This window comes from Aotus nancymaae, unplaced genomic scaffold (assembly GCF_030222135.1).
Source record: "Aotus nancymaae isolate 86718 unplaced genomic scaffold, 86718_ANA_hifiasm-v0.15.2.pri h1tg000012l, whole genome shotgun sequence".
NCBI lineage: Eukaryota > Metazoa > Chordata > Mammalia > Primates > Aotidae > Aotus > Aotus nancymaae.
In genome coordinates, this window is record NW_026988423.1 from 41265522 (window position 1) to 41290563 (window position 25042).

The 25042-nt window shown below is 43.0% G+C and overlaps 1 protein-coding gene across 2 annotated transcripts in view; it reads right to left on the reverse strand.

Annotated features, from left to right (window-relative positions):
• Positions 1–19173, reverse strand: part of VKORC1L1 (vitamin K epoxide reductase complex subunit 1 like 1) — an 83526-nt gene extending 64353 nt beyond the window's left edge. For both annotated transcript variants that reach the window (XM_064375613.1, XM_064375612.1), the window contains exon 1: positions 18980–19173. In XM_064375613.1, coding sequence (XP_064231683.1) covers positions 18980–19173 — 194 coding nt within the window. The remainder of the gene's footprint in view (positions 1–18979) is intronic.
• Positions 19174–25042: the final 5869 nt, after the last annotated feature.

The following is a 25042-nucleotide window of genomic DNA, read 5'->3' on the forward strand; positions in this document are numbered from 1 at the left end:
TTGGATAAGTTGCAAAAAAACAAAAGAAGCCAAACACAGTAGAGTCCATACTACCTGAGCTCATTTATGTGAAGTTCAAAAACAAGCAAAATGCGTGTATAGTGGTCGAAGTCAAAAGAGTATGGAGAGAATAGCAGCTTCTTTCTGGAAAACAGCATGAGAGAACTTTCTAGGGTGATAGAAATATTCTGTATCTTCATCCGGGTAGTGGTTACATAGATAAATTTATATGTAAAATATTCTTTCAGGCTGTACATTTTCGCATTTTATTGTGTATGACATATAGCTCAGTTACACACAGAAACCCATTATGTACCTAACAGAATGGTTAATAAAATGTAACAGATTGGCAATTCTAAGCCTTGGCAAAGAGGTGGATAAGCAGGAATTCTCACACATTGTTAGTAGTAATCTAAATTAGTGCAACCACTCTGGAAAATAGTCTGGCATTACTAAGTAAAACTGAAGATACACAAAAATGTTTATAGTAGCAGTATTCATAACTGATGTAAACTGAAGACAAATATCCATCAGAAAGACTGAAGGCTGGGCACGGTGGCTAATGCCTGTAATCCTCGCACTTTAGGAAGCTGAAGTGGGTGGATCACCTGAGGTCAAGAGTTTTCGATCAGCCTGGCCTACATGCTGAAACCTTGTCTCTATTAAAAATACAATAATTAGCTGGGCATGGTACTGTGCACCTGTAGTCCCAGCTATTCGGGAGGCAGAGGAAGGAGAATTGCTTGAACCCGGGAGGCGGAGGTTGCAGTGAGCCAAGATTGCGCCATTGCACTCCAGCCTGGGTGAAAAGAGTGAAACTCAGTCTCCAAAAAAGAAGAGAGTGAATACAATTGTGTTAGATTCATAGTACATTATTCAGCAATGACTAATGAACAAATTACAGCTCCATAAAACAAGATGAATCTCACAAAATGACACTGAATGAAAGCAGTCGAGTAAAGAAAATAAACTAAACGGTTCTATTTATATAAAGTTCAAACAGCAGAGAAAACTAAACTACCAAGTTTGGGTGCGATCTTAGAAAAGTAAGAAAATTATTCTCATGAAAGTCAGGAGAGAGGTAACATTTTTGAGAAGGAGATGGCATATAGTTGATTGGGGGAAGTTAAGGGAAGGCTTTCAGGAGTGCTGGCATTGGTCTATTTAATGACCTGAATATTGGTTATAGGGTTATGCTTTGTTGATTACACAAAAGATGCACTACTCAATGATTTTTCTGTATGTTTTTCTTTTTTTGAGATGCAGTCTCACTGTGTTGCCCAGGCTGGAGTGCAGTGGCTCAATCTTGCTTCACTGCAACCTCTACCTCCAGGATTCCAGCGATTCTCCTGCCTCAGCCTCCTGAGTAGTTAGCCACCTCGCCCAGCTAATTTTTGTTATTTTTAGTAGAGATGGAATTTCACCATATTGGTCAGACTGGTCTCAAACTCCTGACCTTGTGATCCACCCACGTTGGTCTTCCAAAGCACTGGGATCACAGGCGTGAGCCACCACGCCCGGCCCTGTGTATATGTGATAGTTCACAATAAAAGAAGGTAAAAACAATCAATGGGACGTGGTGATTGATTGAACTTGGTGGGGGAGGGGAGGAGAGAGAATCATAGACAAATCCCAGGTTTCTGACTTGCACAATTGCTTGAGTGGTGATGCCTTTTTCTTTCTTTCTTTCTTTTTTTTTTTTTTTGAGACAGAGTCTTGCTCTGTCACCCAGGCTGGAGTGTGCAGTGGCATAATCTCGGCTCACTGCAACCTCTGCCTTCTGGATTCAAGTGATTCTCCTGCCTCAGTCTCCCAAGTAGCTGGGATTATAGGCACCCTACACCACACCCAGCTAATTTTTTGTGCTTTTTTTTTTTATTTTAGTAGAGACGGTTTCACCATGTTGGCCAGGTTAGTCTTGAACTCCTGACCTCAGGCAATCCACCCGCCTAGGCCTCCCAAAAGCGCTGGGATTACAGTAGTGAGCCACCGTGCCCAGACGGTGATGCCTTTCATTAAGATAGGAAACAGCATTTTTGGAGGAAGAATATGAAATAAATCTTGGACATGCTGAATTTAGAATATTTCTGAGACATCCAAGTAGAGATGTCCAGTAGGCAATTAGGCATTAGCAGATAGCATTCTCAACAGCAGAGGTTGGGGTAGAGATGAAAATGTTGGATTCGCCCATGACTGAGGCCATGGACATGGCTGTGACTGCTTAGGGAAAGAAGAATGACAGAAGGGCCTAGGGCTGATGAGTGGAACATCAACATTTAATACAGGAGAACAAGCCAGCAAAACAAATAAAAGAGTGGTAGGAGGAAAATGAAGAACATGTCATGAACCATTAAGCAGGAGGAAAGAGCGTCTCAAGGGTAAGAAGTCACTCTGCAGGTTGATGCATAGCTGGGGGTGGGGGGGACATGGATTGTGTGTAATTCTCAGCAAGTCAGTTGTTACTCCACCTCTTTCTGGCTGATCTGACACAAGCAACAATCCAACAGAAAACCAATGCTTCTGAGAATGGCTGCAAGTTTTTATGTGCTGTCTTTTGAGGTGAGAAACCAAGCCTGAGCTCTTCTTTCTCCTGATTCTCAGGAAGGAAGAAGGCAGATGTGAGAACACTAGGTCTGTGTCACTGAGCAGTATCACTGTTAAAAGGTCAGCACACAGATATGAGCTCACTTTCCTCCTTCTTCCATGTGACTGAAGTGGTTGAGAAGGTTGTCACTCCCTCCTGTACTCCGCACTGTCAGGGATAGCCAGGGCCAAACTTACTGCTTGGGCAGAAGAGGCCAGGGCAGGTGTCCAAGGCCAGATCAGCAGTCAGCCAGGGCAAATGGGCTCGCTCTGGTTACATGACCAGGGCAACTGATGGAAAGGAGTGATATGTGGGGAAGATCTCACTGTGTTTGAGAACTGAGGAGATGAAAAGGGTTCATCTCATGGCCTGCCTGAGTTTGAAACAATTTAAACTTAACTAGATTCCAAAAAAACCAGCATTTCCACGTGAACCAGCTGGGCTCATTCCAATCTTCTACCCTGGAGTTTGCTGCCCAAGTCCTAGTTAAGAATAAAATACACAGTCCTTTTGTCTTCCACTTGTCAATGCAAATATTTAATACAAATCTTTTCCCATGGAACCTATAGACTTGAAAACTGACTATAGATTGGAGACAATTCTGATATTCCAGGGATCCCTGACCAGAATAATGTGAAATTACCATAATTTCTCAATTTCCAGTACCACACACATAAACTGCATCACACACACACACACACACACACACACATACACGCACACAGAGGGAGGCTTACCTACCTCTCAGAAAATTGCACAGATTCAACAAGAAAGAATAAATAGTAATTATTGTGTTCCTTAATGGCTGGTGAATAATAATGTTAATTAAAACAAAAACAAATTTTTTTTTTTTTTTTGGAGATGGAGTTTCGCTCTTGTTACCCAGGCTGGAGTGCAATGGCGTGATCTCGGCTCACTGCAACCTCCGCCTCCTGGGTTCAGGCAATTCTCCTGCCTCAGCCTCCTGAGTAGCTGGGATTACAGGCATGTGCCACCATGTCCAGCTAATTTTTTGTATTTTTAGTAGAGACAGGGTTTCACCATGTTGACCAGGATGGTCTCGAGCTCTTGAGCTTGTGATCCACCCGCCTCGGCCTCCCAAAGTGCTGGGATTACAGGCGTGAGCCACCACGCCCGGCAAAAAATTTTATTTTTAAACCCACTATTGCCCCTCCACCAAATATTTAAATCATAAAGTCTAAATTGACAGAACAGCAGATTAATATGGTCCTTTGGGAGGGAAATCTGGTGATACATATTAGAAACCAATCCTGTTATTTGTTGCTCTTTTTAAAAAAAGATAAAAAAATAATTACAAAACGCTGTTTCATAAATCATAGTACATTCTTACAATGAATACTATGCAAACCCTTTAAAAATGAGATGCTTGCGTGAGAACTGGCTTTGAAGGAGACACAAGGTTACAAATTATTCTATTGAATGATAGCTAGTATTTGTGGAACACCTGTGTACTAGGGCTGTGCTGCCTGATTATATACCCGCTGTTTAATTTTATAATAACCTTACAAGGCAGGTGGCTTACTAACCTCATTTAACAAATAAAATGGAAGCAGAGGTTTAAGTTCATTATCTAGTATCACTGAAGGAGGACACAGCAGAATCAGGATTTAAAACCACGAAACCTTGATTTCAGAACCTATACTTCCACTCACTGTGCCAGTGTGTCATAAAGTATACATACTTTTGAATAAATTATTTAATGTGCATCAATGTTATATATTTCTTAATATACAGCAATTTACATAAAACATCAATGTTACATATTTAACTAATATACATCAATGTATGAGATCGCAGCTCTTATCACTAAGGATTTTTGGGTTTCTTTAGTAAATTTTAAGAAAACTGTTACGAATTAACAGTACAGATGATACAAATAAATGGCAACAGTAACAAGGAGGCACGTCAAGGACTGAAAATTTGGAGAACAAAACTCTCACCTCGAAAGGCACTTTCTTCTGTATATGCTGCAATACTGTATGAAATTTTCACAACAATTACACAAAAACAAAAACAAAACCCCTCCTGAAACATTTTTCAAATAAAACGACAGTAAAAGCACTATCTTAATGTATACTTTCAGAAACTGGAAACATCCTTCATATCTAACATAAGAGCTAAGTACAGTTATCAACATGATTAAATAGTCCTTAATCATTAAATTAATGACAATAAGAAAAAGAGATCATACAGACTGTCGATTGTTACAAGAGCCTGAGCATATATATACCATATATCATGATAAAGTCTCTTCCGACCCAAAATTAAAGGTGAAAAAAGAAAACAGGGAGAGTGATATATGGCTTTTCCTTCAACTAATTTACTCTAATACTATCTCTGTAATACATATGTTTAGAACAAAACAGTGCTACAATGAGCATCTAGGTTAAAACTGTTATCAGAGAGGCAACTCCAGAACAGACAGGTACAATATACTCCTTGATGGAAAGATCTGTTAGTAAGAACTAATTCCTTCCATATTCATCTATAAATTTAGCACAATTCTAATCAAAATCTCAATGGGATTTGTCTTAAAACACATCAAAATAATTCTAAAATTCACTTGAAACAGCAAATTCATGAGAATAGCTAAGGAAAATTTGAAAACAAGCATATTTGCCCTATCAGATATCAAACTTCTATAAAAAGCCACAGGGGAGGGGAGGTAATGGAATAAACAGAGACAGAGCTGTCACTGGAACAGAACTGAGAATCCAGAAAGAGGCCTTATGTATGCAGGAAGACCTTGTGGCATTTGAAATATGAACAAGTCAGTGAACTGAGAGATGCAAAAGCCTATCCATATGGGAAAAAGTTAGATTCCTACCCTCACACTAGACACAAACGGAAATTTCATATAAACTAAATGAGCTCAATGTGAAAAAAATTTTTCACATAAAACGTGAAAAAATTTAAAACATAATCTTGGGATGGTAGAGATTTTGCTAAACAAGAAAAAACAAAACAAAACAAAAAAACCCCCAACGCTATAAAGAAGTGAAAGATTTCCATATTGAATAATGAAGAATTTTTTTTAAGTGAAAGATCTGACCACATAAGATAAAACTTCTATATAAAGACACCATAAACAAAATTAAAAGACAAGTAACAAATGAGGAGAAAATACGTGTAATACACATAACAAAATATTAACCATTGTGATATCTAAAGAACTCCTATAAAGCACTAAGAAGAAAAGATAACCCAGAAGGGGGAAAAATGGGCAAAGGTATGAACAGGCAATATCCAGAAGACTAATGTAACACCTAATAAACTACAATCTAGGGGATTAAAGAAGCCATGTTTTTTAAAAGCCATCTAACAAATTACACATATTTACATGGTATCAGAATGGGAAATGCCCTTCTAAACTTCAATCTACAGACAAAATTACCAAGAAAAATCACTAAAATTTTTATAGACTTAAAAAGACCTTTGTACTAGCATTTGTCTAAATCAATGTGAAAAATTCTAAGATTTATCTAAGCAGGAGAAGAAACACAGTTAATAAAAACATGAAAACCTCATTATCAAACAAGGTGATTATAAATTAAAAAATACTTTTTTCAAATGTGAAAACCATTAAATCTCGCTGATGCTTGGGGAAAATGCAAATCAAAACAATGACATGACGGTTTTCATATATCATATTGGCAAATATCTAAAAAGTGAGAATGCCCAATAATGGCAAGGGTACAGGGCACCCAATATTCTCTTACATTACTGGAGGAATTTTTAACAACATGGGAAAACAATTGTGGTATGTCCTTGTTTTTTATTTTTTTGAGACAGTCTCACTCTGTCGTTCATGCTGGAGTACAATGGCACAATCTTGGCTCACTGCAACCTCTGCCTCCCTGGTTCAAGCAATTCTCCTGCCTCAGTCTCACAAGGAGCTGGGATTATGGGTGTGCATCACCACACCCAGCTAATTTTTGTACTTTTAGTAGAAACGGGGTTTCACTATGTTGGCCAGGGTGGTCTCAAACTCCTGACCTCAGATGATCCACCCACCTCAGTTACCCAAAGTGCGGGGATTATGGCCATCACGCCCAGCCGCAATATGTTAAGTGAGGAAAAGACATATTAAACATACAGTAAGATCTCAACCATGTTCTAAAATAATAACTATGTATTATGAGTACCTTTATGCCAGGGACCAGGACTGTTTACATGTACTAGTGCACTACATATTCACAATATCCCATTATTACCCTCATTTTATGGAGGAAGAAACAGAGAACAGATCAAGTGACAGAGCCAAGACTTCAACTCAGGTTGACTCTAGAGTCCCAGATCTTAACCACCAGCACAATGTACATAAATTAATTAAACTCTTTGAACACCGTAGAGTATACTGCCTACTTTAATTCCCTATTTTGCCATAGATTTTCTACTACTTTACTTCTCAAATACAATGATTTTTAAAAGGATCAATAATCACAAGACAGCAACAGTGTCCCTGAAATTCCCCTAGAGATGCTAACTACAAAATAAAACTTATAAATCATAATCCAATAGCTTTAAATATTTTAGTATAAGAACATTTTCTAAATGAAATTTTATGTGGATCTATAACATTAGAAACAGATTAAAGCAGTATTTTATTCTATCAGTGTATTTTAAAGCTCAAATGTGGCTGAGTATGGTGGCTCACGCCTGTAATCACAGCACTTTGGGAGGCCGAGATGGGTGGATCATTTGAGGTCAGGAGTTTGAGACCAGCCTGAACAACATGGTGAAACCATGTCTCTACTAAAAATACATACACACACACACACACACACACACACACACACACACACACACACAGCTAGGCATGGTGGCACATGCCTGTAGTCCCACCTACTCAGGAGACTGAGGCAGAAAAATCACTTGAAGCTGGGAGGAGGAGGTTGCAGTGAGCAGAGATTATGCCACTGTATTCCAGCCTGGGCGACAGAGTGAGATTCCGTCTCCGAAAAAAAAAAAAAAGAGCTCAAATGTAGAACAAGTATAATGAGAACAATAAAATTCTTCTGACGAACACAAACTTTAAATTATGGATGATTAGGCAGTCTTATGTCAAATTTGTTTTGTTTTGATTGCATGGTATCAAGAAAAACCTGATTCACAAAGAAGAGTAGATGATAAAGCATGTTTTGCAAATGATAAAGAATGTTTTGTGTGTGTTTTTTAAATAGTACATTAACGCTATCTAAGGATTTAATTACGCCTGTCCAGAAGTTTTAAAAGTAGAAGATTTTTAAATTAATTCTGTAATAGTGTTAAGGAATGTGAATACTTGGTAGTTGTAAACTTTTTGGTAAAAAACAAAAACTTTACAATATGTACTAATGCTGATATATGCATAAGGCAGTCACGTTAATAACGCAATTCGTTCTAATAGTACTGAATGTGCTTATATAATGTTACACGAGCAAACAAGCACCACCCTAAAATTTCAAAATATCAACATAAAACTACAGTCTTATCAATCAATAACATTTTTATCCTTTCTAACTCTGAGGAGGAAAAGGAAAGAAAAATTTTTAATTAAAAAATAAAATGGCTTTTTTTCCCCCCATGAGACAGTCTGGCTCTGTCGCCCAGGCTGGAGTGCAGTGGCATGATCTCAGCTCACTGCAACCTCTGCCTTCTGCTTTCAAGCAATTCTCCTGCCTCAGCCTCCCTAGTGGTAGCTGGGACTACAGGTATGTGCCACCATGCCCAGCTAATTTTTGTATTTTTAGTAGAGAAGGGGTTTTACTGTGTTGGCCGAGATGGTCTCAATCTCTTCACCTCATGAGATCCACCCAAGTTGGCCTCCCAAACTGCTGGGATTACAGGCATGAGCCACCGCACCTGGCCTAAAATCTAAAATGGCATTTAAAAAGTTTCAAGTCTATACACAAAGTGAGAAACTCAATTCCAAGGACTGTTGTCCTGGGTATGAGCATTATAGACAATATACATTTTCTTCCTTTTGTTTATTTTCTTTCAAATATTGAAAATGCATTTTTTTTTTTTTTTTGCTTTTTTACTTATTTTATTTTGAGATTAAGTTTTGCTCTGTTGCCCAAGCTGGAGTGCAGTGGTGCGACCTCAGCTCACTGCAACCTCCGCCTCCTAGGTTCAAGCAATTTTCAATGCCTCAGCCCCCCAAGTAGCTGAGACTACAACAGGTGCACACCCCACCAGGCCTGGCTAATTTTTGCATTTTTAGTAGAGATGGGGTTTCACCATGTTGGTTAGGCTGGTCTTGAACTCCTGACCTCAGGTGATCCACCTGTCTCAGCCTCCCAAAGTGCTGGGATTACAGGCATGAGCCACCATGCCTTGCCAACTTATTTTAAAATTACCATAATTACAAACCTACAGGAATTTGCAATAAAGTACACAGGGAGGTCTCAAGTACCCTTGCCCAAATTCCACCAATGTTATAACTTATGTGACTCTAGTACACTGTTACCATCATGAAACTGACCTTGGTACAATCCCAAGTGTATTCAGGTTTCACCAGTTTTGTATGCAAAATGGGACTTGAGAATGCTAGGATTTGTATGCAGTATGTATGTGTGTGGTTGTATGAAATTTTATCACATTTGCAGCTTTGTATAATCACACCTGAGATAGAGAACTGCTCCATCCCCACACAGCTCCCTCATGCTTCCACTTTATAACCACACCACCCCTCATCTCCCATTCCAAACTCCTAGCAACCACTAAATCTGTTCTCCATCTCTGCAGTGTTGTTATTTCAATAATGTTACATAAATGCAATCATACAGCATGTAATCTTTAATTCTCTCTCTCTCTGGTATTTTTCTTTTTCTTTTTTTTTTTTAGATGGAATCTCGCTCTGTCACCCAGGCTGGAGTGCAGTGGCACAATCTCGGCTCACTGCAATCTCCACCTCCCGGGTTCAAGACATTCTCCCGCCTCAGCCTCCTGAGTAGCTGGGATTACAGGCGTAAGCCACCATGCCTGGCTAATTTTTGTATTTTTTGTAGAGACAGGGTTTCGCCATGTTGGTCAGGCTGGTCTTGAACTCCTTACCTCAGGTCATCCATCGGTCTTGGCCTCCCAAAGTGCTGGGATTACAGGTGTGAGCCACCACACCTGGCCTTCACTCAGTATTACTCTCTTGAGATAACATGGCGGTACAAATCAGTTGTCCTAATATATTAAAATTTAGCATGATATGCACTTGAGTGTATACAAACATTTATAATATTTTAATGTTTAAAACATTAAAATGTGAATCAAAGGCATATGAAATCCCTGTTTCACTGACACAGAACAAGGATTCTGAGATACAAGCTTTGAAAACTGGTAATCTAATACATATCTAGTATTTAATCCATTACAGGTTGAGTATTCCATATCTGAAATGCTTTGGAGCAGAAGTACGTAGGATTTGGGATTTTTTCAGATTTGGGAATATGTGCATTACATACTGGTTGAGCATCCCAAATCTGAAAGCGCAAAATTCGAAACGTTCCAAAATCCCAAAACTGTGAGTGCCAATATGACACTCAAAGAAAATGCTCACTGGGGCATTTCAGAGTTTGGATTTTCGGATTAGGGATCCTCAGCCTGTACAAACACTTTATAGAAGAAAGGCCCAGGGCTCAGTGCTATGTCTTATCAGTGTTTTTACAAGACTATATGGTTTACAAGAATGCCTGGTTTTGCACTTTTTATGGCCAACCTCTAGATTTCAGTTCTTCCCAACCCAGTTGAGTACGTTACATTCAAATATGACCACTTGCTCTTCTTCTCAAATGACCACAGTTTGCTACCCTTTGAAGTTCTTCCTAATGATCAAGGAAATGAACTCCTGCTAAATTTCCAGATCTTTAGCTAGCACCATACCTCAGGTCCAATTCTCCCATCTCTATGTGCAGCAGGTCCACATGACAAGGCCTCACTCAGAAAGAGCTACCCCAACCTAGGACAGATTCAAACAAACTCTTCTCCCTCTCCCTCCCTCCAGGTGCCTAGATTCCCTTATTCCTCCCTAGGCTAACCGGCTAAGTCTTCTGGATAGCTCACCCCCATTGCCTATCTGTTAGCTAACTGGGTGTGACAAACCAAGTCCTCACACCTTCAGGTTTACAGGGCAAACACTCCAGGAACTTACTTCTTGAATACCAATACCTTCACATTAACTACCCTGCCTTTCCAAACGGTGCTCTAAACAGGTAAAAGTTATAATACAAACTCTATATAGTTTTGTCATACACCAAAAACGGCAGCATTTTTTTTTTCGATTTAAAAAATCTGGTTGATACGGTTATCACTCTAACAATATTAAATCTAAATGGAATTTGAAGTAGAGTTAAAAGGTTGGTTGTGGGGCCGGGCGCAGTGGCTCACGCCTGTAATCCCAACACTTTGGGAGGCCAAGGCGGGTGGATCATGAGGTCAAGAGATCGAGACCATCCTGGTCAACATGGTGAAACCCCGTCTCTACTAAAAATACAAAAAATTAGCTGGGCATGGTGGCACATGCCTGTAATCCCAGCTACTCAGGAGGCTGAGAAGGAGAATTGCCCAAACCAAGAAGGCGGAGGCTGCGGTGAGCCAAGATCACGCCATTGCACTCCAGCCTGGGTAACAAGAGCGAAACTCCGTCTCAAAAAAAAAAAAAAAAAAAAAAGGTTGGTGGTTGTGGTGGCTCACACCTGTAATCCCAGCACTTTGGGAAGCCAAGGTGGGAAGATCGTTTGAGGCCAGGAGTTTGAGACCAGCCCAGGCAACAAAGTGACACCTTGTCACTACAAAAAAATAGAAAAAAATGAGTCAGGTGTGGTGGGGTGTGTACCTGTAGACCCAGCTACGTGAGAAGCTGAGGTGGGGGGGATCACTTGATGTGGGGAGGCTGAGGCTGCAGTAAGCCATGATTGCACCACTGCACTCAGCCTGGGGAGACAGAGTGAGACAATGCCTTAAAAAATAAAGAAAGGAAAGAAAAGAAAAAAAGGAAAGAAGGGAAGGAAGGGAAGGCAGGAAGAAGGAGAGAGGAGGGGAGGGCAAAGGAGGGAAGGAAAGGAGAGGGAAGGAAAAGGAAGGAGAAGGAACAAGGGAGAGATGGAGGGAAAGGAAGAAAAAAAGAAGGGAAGACAGGAAGGCAGAAAGAAAAAGTAGTGGTAAAGAGCTTGCACTCTTGAGCCAGACTGCTTGAGTCAGAATCAGGCCTCTGCCACTGTACTACCTGGATCAAGCGTAGTTTGTGTGGCTCAGTTTACTCTTCTGTAAAATCGTGATAAAAAACTACCTGCCTCATGGGACTGTTCAGACTTTAATAATACATGTAAAGCATTTAGACCACTGCCTAGCACATAGTAATTATTATCTGAAAGTATTAACATTTATCTCTACTACCATCCAGATTCACTTCTTTGTGATATTCCTCTATTCTGCTTGGACTCAAAATTTTCAGTTCAACCTGCTTCTAAAATTTCCATACCAAGAAACAATGATAATATTAAGAATTTTATTTCTTAAATTCATCTTGGTTAGTCAAAACTACTAGAACAAATTCTCATTTACATCCTAGCAGCTATTAACATTTCACTTAATATAAATACAAGCATTTAAAGTATGGGAGTAATGGAGCAACTGCCAAGCCAAAAGCTGGCTATCTATCAGAACATATATATGACACATCCCTGTTTAAAAAAAAGAGGGGTGGTAAGGAGGAATAATACGGTCATATGGATGTTTCTCTATGTGTCAAATGGCTCTGAAAAGTTTCACAGTGGCCTACTGACAGGGACAACTATCTGTTTGGGGGAAGGGATATGAAGACTTTTCACTGTACATGCCTTTTTATCTTTCAAATCTGAAGCAGCAAATGCATTACCTAGACAAGATTTAATTTTTAAAATGGGGGTGCAGAGGGGAATCATTAAACAAGTACTCTGGAAGCCAGGTGTCAAGCCTCAATTTGCTACTACTTGTGTTATCTTGTGCAAACTGCTTAACCTCTGAGTCTCAGACAAAGCAAGGAGCAATAAATACTTCTAGGTTCTATTTTTTTTTGAGACGGAGTTTCACTCTTGTTGTCCAGGCTGGAGTGCAATGGTGCGATCTTGGCTCACTGCAGCTTTCGTCTCCTGGGTTCAAGTGATTCTCCTGCCTCAGTCTCCCGAGTAGCTATTACAGGCGCCCACCACCATCATCTGGCTGTTTTTCTTTTCTTTTTTCTTTTTTTTTTTTGGAGATAGAGTTTCACTCATTGCCCAGGCTGGAATGCAGTGGCGTGAACTCGGTTCACTGCAACGTCAGCCTCCAGGGTTCAAGAGATTCTCCTGCCTCAGCCTCAGGAGTAGCTGGGATTACAGGCACACAGCACCACACCTGGGTAATATTTTATATTTTTAGTAGAGACAGGGTTTCACCATGTTGGCCAGGCTGGTCTTGAACTCCTGGCTTCAGGTGATCTGCCCGCCTCAGCCTCCTAAAGTGCTAGGATTACAGACGTGAACCACCACACCCAGCCCTAGGTTCTATTCTAATTCTAGAAGTTGTATTATCACAACAGGGTAGTAAATGGATGGTACTTTTTTTTAAGATATGGGAGAGGTAGTAATCCAACATTTTGTAAAACAAGGCAACTTTTTTTGTGGACTTGATTTTCAAATACAGTGGACCCTTGAACAACACAGGTTTGAGCTGCATAGGCCCATTTATATGTGGATCTTTTTCAACAAAATGCAGACCTGCATATATAGAGGCTCACCTTTTCACATAGCCAGGTTCTGCAGGGCCCACAGTGGAGACTTGAGTATGCCAGGATTTTGGTAGAAACAGAGGTCCTGGATCCAACCCCCTACGGCATATACCATAGGACAACCAAACTACTTTTACACGTTTAAGAAACATAAATTTGGCCGGGCGTGGTGGCTCACGCCTGTAATCCAAGCACTTTGGAGGCCAAGGCGGGCGGATCACCTGAGGTTGGGAGTTCAAGACCAGCCTGACCAACATGGTGAAACCCCGTCTTTAAAAAAAAAAAAAAAACATAAATTTGTCAAGCCTATTAACCTTTCCAAATCATCTGTACTATTCTTACATAGAAACCCTTCTTAGAGGGGGTCTAATATATAGGAAATACCTACACAGAATATTCTGCATATAAGGGCTGGGGGCGGTGGCCGATGCCGGTAATCTCAGCACTTTGGGAGGCCAAGACAGTCAGATCACCTGAGGTCAGGAGTTCAAGACCAGCCTGGCCAACATGGCGGGACCCCATCTCTACTAAAAATACAAAGATTAGCCAGGCATGGTGGTGGGTGCCTATAATCCCAGCTACTAGGGAGGCTGAGGCAGGAGAATCGCTTGAACCCGGGAGGTGGAGGTTCCAGTGAGCAGAGATTTCACCACTGCACTCCAGGCTGGGTGACAGAGCAAGACTCCATCTCAAAAAAAAAAAAAAAATTCTGCATATTAGTTTCTCTTGCACAACTTCAAAATAGTTTTAAATGAACACTTTTTTATGCTATGCCATGAAGTCAGCAATAAAATACATTAAAATAATGTTTAAACAAATAACGACTATATACAAGAAACTTAATACACATAGACATTTATTACCAAACACTGAAAAATTAATTAACATCTCCAATCAATGGTAATAGCAATAACTGAGGAAAGACTTTATTTCAGGAACATATATGTTATCACTTTTCATCCTAACATTCATCTGGCAAAGTAGGTTTGTTTGTTTGTTTCTTGAGACAGGCTCTCTCTCTATCACCCAGGCTGGAGTACAGTGGCACCATCATGGCTCACTCCACAGTGACCTCAGCCTCCTGGGATCAAGTGATCCTCACATCCTGGCCTCCCAAGAAGCTGGAACTAAAGGCATGTACCACTAAGCCCAGTTAATTTTTGTGTTTTTTTTTGTAAAGACAGGGTTTTGCCCTGTTGCCCAGGCTGGTCTGAAACTCCTGAGCTCAAGGTATCTGCCAGGTGTCAGCCTCCCAAAGTGCTGGGATTACAGGTGTGAGCCAGGCCCTAAGTAGGTGAAAAAATCCCTATTTAAAATAAGAAATTGAGGCACCATGAAGATAAGCCCACAAGTCTAAGAACTGGGAGAGCCAGAAGCACCCCCCCCCCCAGATCCCTTAGATTTGAGCTCAGTATACCAAACCAAGGGGGCAGGGAAGGCTAACTTAATGTTAGCTGGCAGGCTGGTGCAAGTTAGCAGCAGAATTTTCATCAATTTATGGGAAAATGGGGAAAAGTAAGGACACAAAAGTAAGCTTTTTTTTTTCTTTTTGAGACAGGAGTTTCACTTTTCCAGCCCAGGCTGGAGTGCAATGGCATTATCTCCGCTTATTGCAATTTTTGCCTCCCGGGTTCAAGTGATTCTCCTGCCTCAGCCTTCAGAGTAGCTGGGATTACAGGTGCACATCATCCATGCCCAGCTAATTTTGTCATTTTAGTAGAGACAGGGTTTCACTATGTTAGCCAGGCTGGTCTGAAAGTAAACTTTTCAATGTAACTAAATGATTCTATGTAAAGATCTTTTATTCTGGCCAGGCATGGTGGCTCAAACCTGTAATCCCAGCACTTCAGGAGACTAAGGCGGGCGGATCATGAGGTCAAGAGTTTGAGACCATCCTGGCCAACATGGTGAAACCCCTCTCTCTGCTAAAAATACAAAAATTAGCTGGGTGTGGTGGTACACACCTGTAGTCCCAGCTACTCAGGATGCTGAGGCAGAAGAATCGCTTGAAAGCGGGAGGCGGAGAGTGCAGTGAGCTGAGATTGTGTCCAGCCTGCCGACAGAGCAAGACTCCGTCTCAAAAAACTGAAAAATAAAATTTATTGTGAGAGATTCTGTTCTTTCAAATTGAGTGGAAATATCCTTTTATTAAATGGAATGATGGTGACAGGAGACAGTGGTGTGATATTTGTTTTTATTGGCTGTACCTGGTGGAAATAAAAAGTCAGGCTGGGTGTGGTGGCTCACACCTGTAATCTCAGCACTTTAGGAGGCCTAGGCGGGCGGATCTTGAGGTCAAGAAATCAAAACCATCCTGGCCAACGTGGTGAAACCCTGTCTCTACTAAAAATACAAAAACTAGCTGGGCGTGGTGGCACACGCCTATAATCCCAGATACTTAGGAAGCTGATGCAGGAGAATCACTTGAACCCAGGAGGCAGAGTCTGCAGTGAGCTGAGATCATGCCACTGCACTCCAGACTGGCGATAGAGTGAGACTCTGTCTCAAAAAAAAAAAAAAAAAAAAAATCAGCATTTCTATTGTAGCCTCCTAATTTTGGGGAAGTATTTCTTTAGAAATCTAAAAATCTGGCCCTTTACATCATTATGGCCCCAAAATAATAGAGGACTTTACACACAGATAACATATGCCCCTCAAGATTCTCTCATTAACCTCTACCTTATTCTGTTTGGATTAGGACATTTGGGGATTGTGAAATGAGAATAAAGTTGAGTATAAGCAATCCAAAACCATGTGCTGACACTGGATCCTGGAAGAGGACTTTCTTCAGAATCATTTTCATCTGTTAACTTTCTCTGGGATCAAACTTTCTTTTCCTAAAAGTCACATCTTTGAGTACCACTGCTACACAGCAATCACTACTCAAAAGAAACTAACTGGAGGTGTCCAATAATCAGCTTTCATTTAAAGTCTCTTTCAGCTTGACAAAATAAAAACCTTCAATATTTTGTGTACCTACTTCCAAAAGAAAATTAGTCTATATATGTATATATGTGATTATATATGTACATATACATGTGTGATTTTCATCAGCCTGTTTATAAACTATATCCAAAATAAGTTGACCTGCAAATTCATTTGTTAAATGAGTCATTTATAAACTACTTGATTTTTGCAAGTAGTTTACACACAGGCTGATCAAACTGAACAAATTTCTTAAAATAATTTCACTGTATAGATATCAAGTAAGTTATTTACTCTTATTAGTATTTTTACCTAACCTTTAACAAGCATCTAAGTGAAACTGTTTTATGTCCACAGCTACACAATGAAACACCTTCAGTCACAACATATTAAATTCACATTTAAAACTATAAAGATATCCAGTTACCTTTAGTCTTACATGTTCTTATATATACTTTTAATATACTTCTTGATGTTTTATAATGCACACTCAGCTCTTGTAGGATATACTATGAGAATATTTAGAATATATACTTAAGTGGTTCAAAACTCTCTTTTTTTTAAAAAAGTCAATTTTAAGAACTTAAGCATAAAGTACTCCTTCCATGCTCCAATGTTAAAAGGTCCATTTACTACAGACTACTTGTTTCAAAAAAAATGTTAAATTGGTAATAATTCTGCTTAAATTCCATATTAACCTAGGATTAAAAGTTATTTTTAGTTCTTGTTTCTTAAATACTTGAAATGTGCTGCTGCATGATGTTTTCCTTATATATTTATTCATTGAATTAACTTCAGGTGGAATGTATTTATGAGTTTAAAAGTCCTTTCCCGGCCGGGCGCGTGGCTCACGCCTGTAATCCCAGCCCTTTGGGAGGCCGAGGCGGGTGGATCACGAGGTCAAGAGATCGAGACCACCCTGGTCAACATGGTGAAACCCCGTCTCTACTAAAAATACAAAAAATTAGCTAGGCATGGTGGTGCGTGCCTGTAATCCCAGCTACTCAGGAGGCCGAGGCAGAATTGCCTGAACCCAGGAGGCGGAGGTTGCGGTGAGCCGAGATCGCGCCATTGCACTCCAGCCTGGGTAACAAGAGTGAAACTCCGTCTCAAAAAAAAAAAAAAAGTCCTTTCCCAAAGTGGAAATAACATAAAAATGTTTGCATAAAAGACACTCAATGGTTCTCAAAGGGTATTTGAAAGTCGAATCAGCCTATTAACTTGGTTCTGAATAACCAACAACAAATGTGAGCTTTTTGTCACATCTATGTACTTTCCCCTGTAAACTGATACCTACATCTTAAATGCATTTTTAAAATGTTTCATTTGGCCATGTGATAATTATTCCCCCTGTAAAAAGCTACAGGATTTTGGTTTAAGAGCAAATGAGATAAGAGTATCTGGTCCATGAGAAGGCTAAGTGGAAAGATCTGCTCCCTGAAGTTTGTAACCAATAACAAGACAAACTCCAATGCTACCTTGTTCACGTAATCAACAATACGTGAGTCGAAATAAACTAGCGAGCTATACACTTCTGTCTACATACCAATTTACCAATCAACAGGAGGGGAAGAAATTGCTCAAATGTGACTACTGTTAACAAACAACTAAATATTTAGACATAATCTCTATTAAAACCGTAACCTATCAATTCTGAAATCATTCCTTCGACTTTTATGTTTTTAATATCCCTATGGAAAAAAAAAAACAGCAGCCACCTTTAAAATGTAAATTCCTCCCTTTTTCAAAGTAACCTGCCTAGAAAAATTTAATGTATTAAAATAGCAGACAAACCAATTACAACATTAAAAAAAAAAAAAACTAAAATGATCAGTAACACAAACCAATCGCTCCAGTTTAGCAAAGCGTGTGTTTTTAATCTGTTATGGGTATGCTATTATACTAATAAGCAACAACGTTTAAAAGTCCTCCCAATGCCTAAACCACCACCATACACAGAACATATTTGTCCTTTACTCTAATGAAGCTTAAACTCAGACCCCAACTCAGACCATTTCCCCCTCCTAGCACACTGAAATATACGAGGGGAAATGCAAGAAATCAGATATGTTAAGTGCCGGCATCTTCTTCCAGAGTAGGGTCAAATTCGTGTTTGCCCGCAAATGTCACCGTCCCAGGAAGTCTGCAAATTCTAACTAGCGCTGGAGTACAAAGAGGCCTGACCACGCAAACACCTGTCCTAGCACCAGGAAGACATTGGGAAACGCAAGCCCCCTGAGTCGGCGCCCGCCCCAAAGCCTCGGCTGCAGCGATGGGGGGACAAGAGGTGGCCGCTGGCCTCGCGGGTGCGGCGGACCGGGTCCCACACCCCAGCCCACCTCCCGAGAACCAGGAAACCTGTCAGGCCGGCCGGGACCCACCCTCCGCAGACCCTCGCGCTCCAGCCCAGCCCGGCCCCGGCCCGCCCGACAGCTCCCCGCCCGCCCCGGCCTCCGGGCTGCACTCTGCCACCTCATCCCTCCCCGGCGGCCTCGCGGCCCCGCCACCTCCGCCGCGCGGCCTGGGCTCGGATCGACCCCCAACCACAGGGCAGGAGAGCCCGGCAGCCGCCCCCTGCCCGGCCCCGCACCCCGTCCGCTCCCCGTCCGCTCCCCAGCGGCCCGGTCCCCGCCGCCCCCAGGCCAGAGCTCCCGCCGCGCGCTCCCCACCCCCAGCCTCCGCCCTCGCCCCGCGCGGCCGATCCCGGCCCACTCCCCCACGCCGGCTACCTGGAGGCAAGGGCGGCGGAGCACTTCACCCACGGCCCCAGGTCGCAGAGGGCCCGGTGCTCGGGGTCCCGCTCCTTCTCCCGCTCCACGTGGTAGGCGTAGATGGAGAGCAGGATCCCAGCAGCGCACACGGCGTACCGGGCTACCCGCTCCCACCGCGGCACCGACACTCTCAGCAGGACGGGCGCCGCCATCTTCGCCCCTCCGTCGCCGCCGCTGCCGCCGCCGCCGCCGCCGCCGCCTCCCTCCGCCTCCACCTCAGCCGCCGCCGCCCGTCGGGGCCCGACCCAGCCGCCGCCGCCGCCGCCACCGCCGCCGCCGCCGCCGCCGCGCCCCATTGGCTCGGTCGCCTGCTCCGGGCCCCGCCCCCACAGGCGCGCGGCCCAACCGCCCCGTAACGAGTGAGGCGGGCGGAGCGGGGAAGGCGCGCGCGGGCGCGGAGGGAGGGGGCGGAGCGCGCAACCGCCGGGGAGGCCGGATCCGCTGGCGGAGACTGAGGCGTCGCTGCCGCGGAGCGCGAGAAGGGCGGGGCCCGGGTTGAGGGGCGGGGCAGGGGGCGGGGCCAGGAGGGAGGGACTTAGGGGAGCCGTTGCAAGGAACATGTTGTAAGGATCCCACTGTGGGTGACTGGGTGAGCCCTCGGCCCCTCCCTCTAGGGGACGGCAATCAGTTGCCGTCCTTTTCCCTTTTTCGTCGTTATCACTTGATATTTCTTATCCAATCCAAATCTCCCCTGGCCAATGCTTGGAGCTCCTGAGCCACACTCCTATGACCTGATCTTCCCACCACCACCTCCGGGCACTTTGTGTTCAACTTGTGCAAAACTTTTTTTTTTAATGTGCAAAACTATGTTTTAAATTAAAAACCTATTTTTAAAACATGATTTATGGGTCGGGCGCGGTGGCTCACGCCTGCAATCCCAACACATTGGGAGGCCGAGGCAGGTGGATCACTTGAGGTTAGGAGTTCGAGACCAGCCTGGCTTACATGGTGAAACCTCCGTCTCTACTAAAAATAATAATAATAATAATTAGCCAGGCATGGTGGTGCGCGCCTGTAATCCCAGCTACTTGGGAGTCTGAGGCACGAGAATCACATGAACCCGGGAGGCAGAGGTTGAAGTGATCAGAGATCGCACCACTGTACTCCATCCTGGGCCATAGAGGCTGAGTCTAAAAAAAAAAAAATTTACAAATGCCTTGCTTCTCTGTAAGTTGAATTTGAGGTGGCTTATCATAATTCATATCATATAGAAAATATAGATGAGCTAATAAAATTAGTACGAAGAAAAGGAAAAGTCAGCATCAGGCGTGGTGACTCACGCCTGTAATCCCAGCACTTTGGGAGGCAGATCACCTGAGGTCGAAAGTTCAAGACCAGTCTGACCAACCTGGAGAAACCCTGTCTAATAAAAATACAAAATTAGTCACGTGTGGTGGCGCATGCCTGTGATCCCAGATACTACTCGGGAGTCTAAGGCAGGAGAATCCCTTGAACTTGGGAGGCAGAGTTTGCGGTGACCTGAGATCGCGCCACTGCACTCCATCCAGTCTGGGCAACAACAGTGAAACTCTGTCTTGTTTCAAAAAAGGAAAAAAAAGTCAGAATAAAATGAAAGGCCAGGAATAAGAACACAGATAAGCAGGTCATAGGGGCTTACAGAGTTATTAAAATTGGGTCATACATTTGGCTCTGAGCTTCCTGGTGGCCAAAACTAAAAGGAAAACACATGTATGTGCCTTTCTCACTGTCTCTAAGAAGAATCACAGTGTTCTCAGAGATTCTCAGTGTTTCCCTAGTTGCAGCTTTCAATTTTTCAGGGGCTTTCTATAGTGATTTTGAGTAATAAGCAATATCTTTGTATTAGTTACCTATTGGTGGGTAAAAATCGCCCCAAATTTAGCAGCTTAATAAACAATAAACTTTTTTTTTCCTCAGTTTCAGTGGGCTTGGAATCTGGGTGAGGTTAGCTGTGTCCTCTGGCTCAGGCTCTCATGAGGATATAATCAAGCTGTCAGCCAGGGCTATAGCTCTCTCAAGGCTTCACAGTCCTTTTTCTTTTTTTTTTTTTCACAGTCCTTTTTCAAACTTACTTTCATGGCTGCCGGCAGGCCTCAGGTCCTCTAAGGTTGTTGGCTGGAGACCTCAGTTCCTGTCCACTTGCACCTCTTCACAAGAAGCAGCTGGCTTGCCCCAGGGCTAGGGAGGAGAAAGAGGAAGAGAGAGAAAAAGAAAATGAGAGAGAGATCACAGTCCTTTTCTGTAACCTAATCCCAGAAGTGACATCCCATCACTTTTACGTATTTTATTGCTACTTAGAAAATAGTACCTAGGTCCAGCCAGGCACGATGGCTCACGCCTGTAATCCCAGAATTTTACGAGGCCAAGGTGGGTAGATTATCTGAGGTCAAGAGTTCAAGACCAGCCTGACCAATATGGTGAAACACCGTCGCGATTAAAAATACAAAAATTAGCTGGATGTAGTGGAATATGCCTGTCATCCCAGCTACTTGGGAAGCTGAGGCAGGAAAATAGCTTAAACTTGGGAGGCGGAGGTTGAAGTGAGCTGAAATCACACGGTTGCACTCCAGCCTGACCTAGAAGGCGAAACTCCATCTCAAAAAAAAAAAAAAAGATAGAAAGAAAAGAAATGAGTCCCAGTAGTCCCTAGGTCCAGCCCATGCTCAAAGGGAGAAAATTATACAGGACATGAATATGAGGAGGCTGTTTACCACAGTCCTCAAAAACATCCTCATTCTGCCTGGGCAGGGTGGCTTACAACATTTTGAGAGGCTGAGGCAGGAGGATTGCCTGAGGCCAGCAGTTCGAGACCAGCCTCAGCAACATAGGAAACTCTGGTCTCTGCAAAAATATACAAAATTAGCCGAGTGTGGGGGTGCTTGCCTGTTGTTCCAGCTACTTGGGAGGCTGAGTGGGGAGGACTGATTGAGCCCAGAGGTCTTGGGACAGGGGTGTGGGTTGAGGCTGCAATGAGCCGACATTGCCCCACTGCACTCCTACCTGGATGACAGAGCGAGACCCTGATTTAAAAAATAAAATCCTGGCCGGGCGCGGTGGCTCAAGCCTGTAATCCCAGCACTTTGGGAGGCCGAGGCGGGTGGATCACGAGCTCAAGAGATCGAGACCATCTTGGTCAACATGGTGAAACCCCGTCTCTACTAATACAAAAAATTAGCTGGGCACGGTGGCGCGTGCCTGTAATCCCAACTACTCAGGAGGCTGAGGCAGGAGAATTGCCTGAACCCAGGAGGCGGAGATTGCGGTGAGCCGAGATCGCGCCATTGCGCTCCAGCCTGAGTATCAAGTGCGAAACTCCGTCTCAAAAAAAAAAATAAATAAAATAAAATAAAATAAAATAAAATAAAATAAAATCCTTAATTCGCATCCCTAATGATTTTCATAAATCTAAGTGGACTCCTGCAGCTTCCCTTCTTACAGATTCCTTCACTTAGTTAATGAGAGCTCTTGATCATTTGGCTTGTTTTATGTCTGGGAGGTTTACCCATGTTATTATAGATAGTGAATTATTTTTCATTACTGTGTAATAGACCATTATATTAGATATCCACAATTTTATTTATCCATTCTACTGCTGTTGGAAATCTGGCTTATTTTTAGCTATCACGAATTAAGTTGCTAAGAACATTCTATAAATGAATTTTGGTGAACATAAGTCCTCTTTTTCTTTTTTTTTTAATTGGAGAGAGAGTTTTGCTCTTGTTACCCAGGCTGGAGTGCAATGGTGTAATCATGACTCCCTGCAGCCTCTGCCTCCTAGGTTCAAGCGATTCTCCTGCCTCAATCTCCCAAGTATCTGGGATTACGGTCATTCACTACCATGCTTGGCTAATTTTTTTTTTTTTTTTTTTAGTAGGGATGGGGTTTCACCATGTTGGTCAGGCTGGTCTTGAACTCCTGACCTCAGGTGATCCACCCGCCTCAGCCTCCCAAAATGCTGGGATTACAGGCATGAGCCACCCTGCCCAGCCAGCATAAGGCCTCATTTCTGTTGGGAATATATCAGGAGTGGAATTGATGAGTTAGATAGTATTGATCACATGTGTAAATACTGCCTCTGTCAATTCAGGTGCTCCAAGTACAAGGTGCAGCAGCCTGCAGGCCCACACAAGCATGAACATTAAAAAAAAAATCTTGAATTTCTTCAAGAAAAATTCCAGGCACTTAGCCCTGCAAAGTCATTGAGCAACATGATAAGCAAGAAGGTAATAATAGCCAGCAGCACAAGCGGCCGCCCAAGGCAAGTCCCACTCTGGCCAGCAAAATGTTAAAAAAGGTTTGACAAATGTTGGAAAATGGTAAGAGAGTGTGTGTGAAAGAGAGAGAGAGATGGGAAGTAAAACTAAAGAAAGAAATAGTGTACAGAGAAAAGAGAGAGAAGCTTTTTCTTTTAAAAACTCAGGCAGCCGGGCGCCGTGGCTCACGCCTGTAATCCCAGCACTTTGGGAGGCTGAGGCAGGTGGATCACGAGGTCAAGAGATCGAGACCATCCTGGTCAGCATGGTGAAACCCCGTCTCTACTAATACAAAAAATTATCTGGGCATGGTGGCGTGTGCCTGTAATCCCAGTTACTCAGGAGGCTGAGGCAGGAGAATTGCCTGAACCCAGGAGGCGGAGGTTGCGGTGAGCGAGATCGCGCCATTGCACTCCAGCCTGGGTAACAAGAGCGAAACTCCGTCTCAAAAAAAAGAAAAGAAAAGAAAAGAAAAACTCAGGCAGAACAAGTAAGCCTTTCAAAAGGTTTAGAAAGGAAAACTATAAAGTAAAAGTGGAGGGACTTGTGGGAAGTAGAAAAGTTCCTGTGGTCCCAGCTCCATGGGAGGTTAAGTGGGAGGACTGCTTGAGCTGCAGTGAGCTATGACTGTGCCACTGCATTCCAGCCTGGATAACAAAGTGAGACCCTGTCTTTTTTTTTTTTTTTTTTTGTTTTCCGTATTGTTTTTGAAACGGAGTTTCGCTCTTGTTACCCAGGCTGGAGTGCAGTGGCGCGATCTCGGCTCACCACAACCTCCGCCTCCTGGGTTCAAGCAATTCTTCTGCCTCAGACTCCCGAGTAGCTGAGACTACAGGCGTGCGCCACCATGCCCATCTAATTTTCATATTTTTAGTAGAGACGGGGTTTCACCGTGTTGACCAGGATGGTCTCGATCTCTTGACCTCGTGATCCCCCTGCCTCGGCCTCCCAAAGTGCTGGGATTACAGGCGTGAGCCACCGCGCCTGGCCCGGGACCCTGTCTTTAACAAAAAAGTCTGGAGCCAGATACAGCAGTTTGCGCCTATAATCCCAGCACTTTGGGTGGCTGAAGCAGGAGGATGGCTTGAGCCCAGGAGTGTGAAACCAGCCTGGGCAACAGAGTGAGACTTTGCCTCTATAAAAGAAAGAAAGAAAGACAGACCAGGCATGACGGCTTATGCCTTTAATCCCAGCACTTTGGGAGGCCAAGGCAGATGGATAACTTGAGGTCAGGAGGTTAACACCAGCCTGATCAAGTCTCTACTAATTAGCTGGGCATGGTGGGTTGTGCTTGTAATCCCAGCTACAGGTGTGCCCACAATGCTTGACTAATTTTCTTCAATTTCATAGAGATGGGGGTCTTGCTACATTGCCCAGGCTGGTCTCGAACTCCTGGGCTCAGGTAGTGTTGGAAATAGATGTTCAAAATAGATGCTCGGTGCCGCAAAGAAAAATTAGCACTGAGACAAAGGATCTTTCAGCAACACAATTTTTACTTCCTGGACTGCAGGAAGGGTTTCCCGGTAGCCACTGTGCCACAGGAGAACAATGAACAAAGGAGGAACCAGGCAAGCTGATCCCAGTTCCGTTCCATAACACAAGAAGCAGATGCCAAGGTGGAATTTGATGTGCAAGAGATTTACAGGAAAAAAAAAGCCTGTGAAGAATGAAGGAAAGGGGGAGCAAGAATAAGCATGGATGGGCCAGGTGCAGCGACTCACGCCTGTAATCCCAGCACTTTGTGAGGCCAAGGCAGGCAAATCACCTGAGGTCCAGACTTTGAGACCAG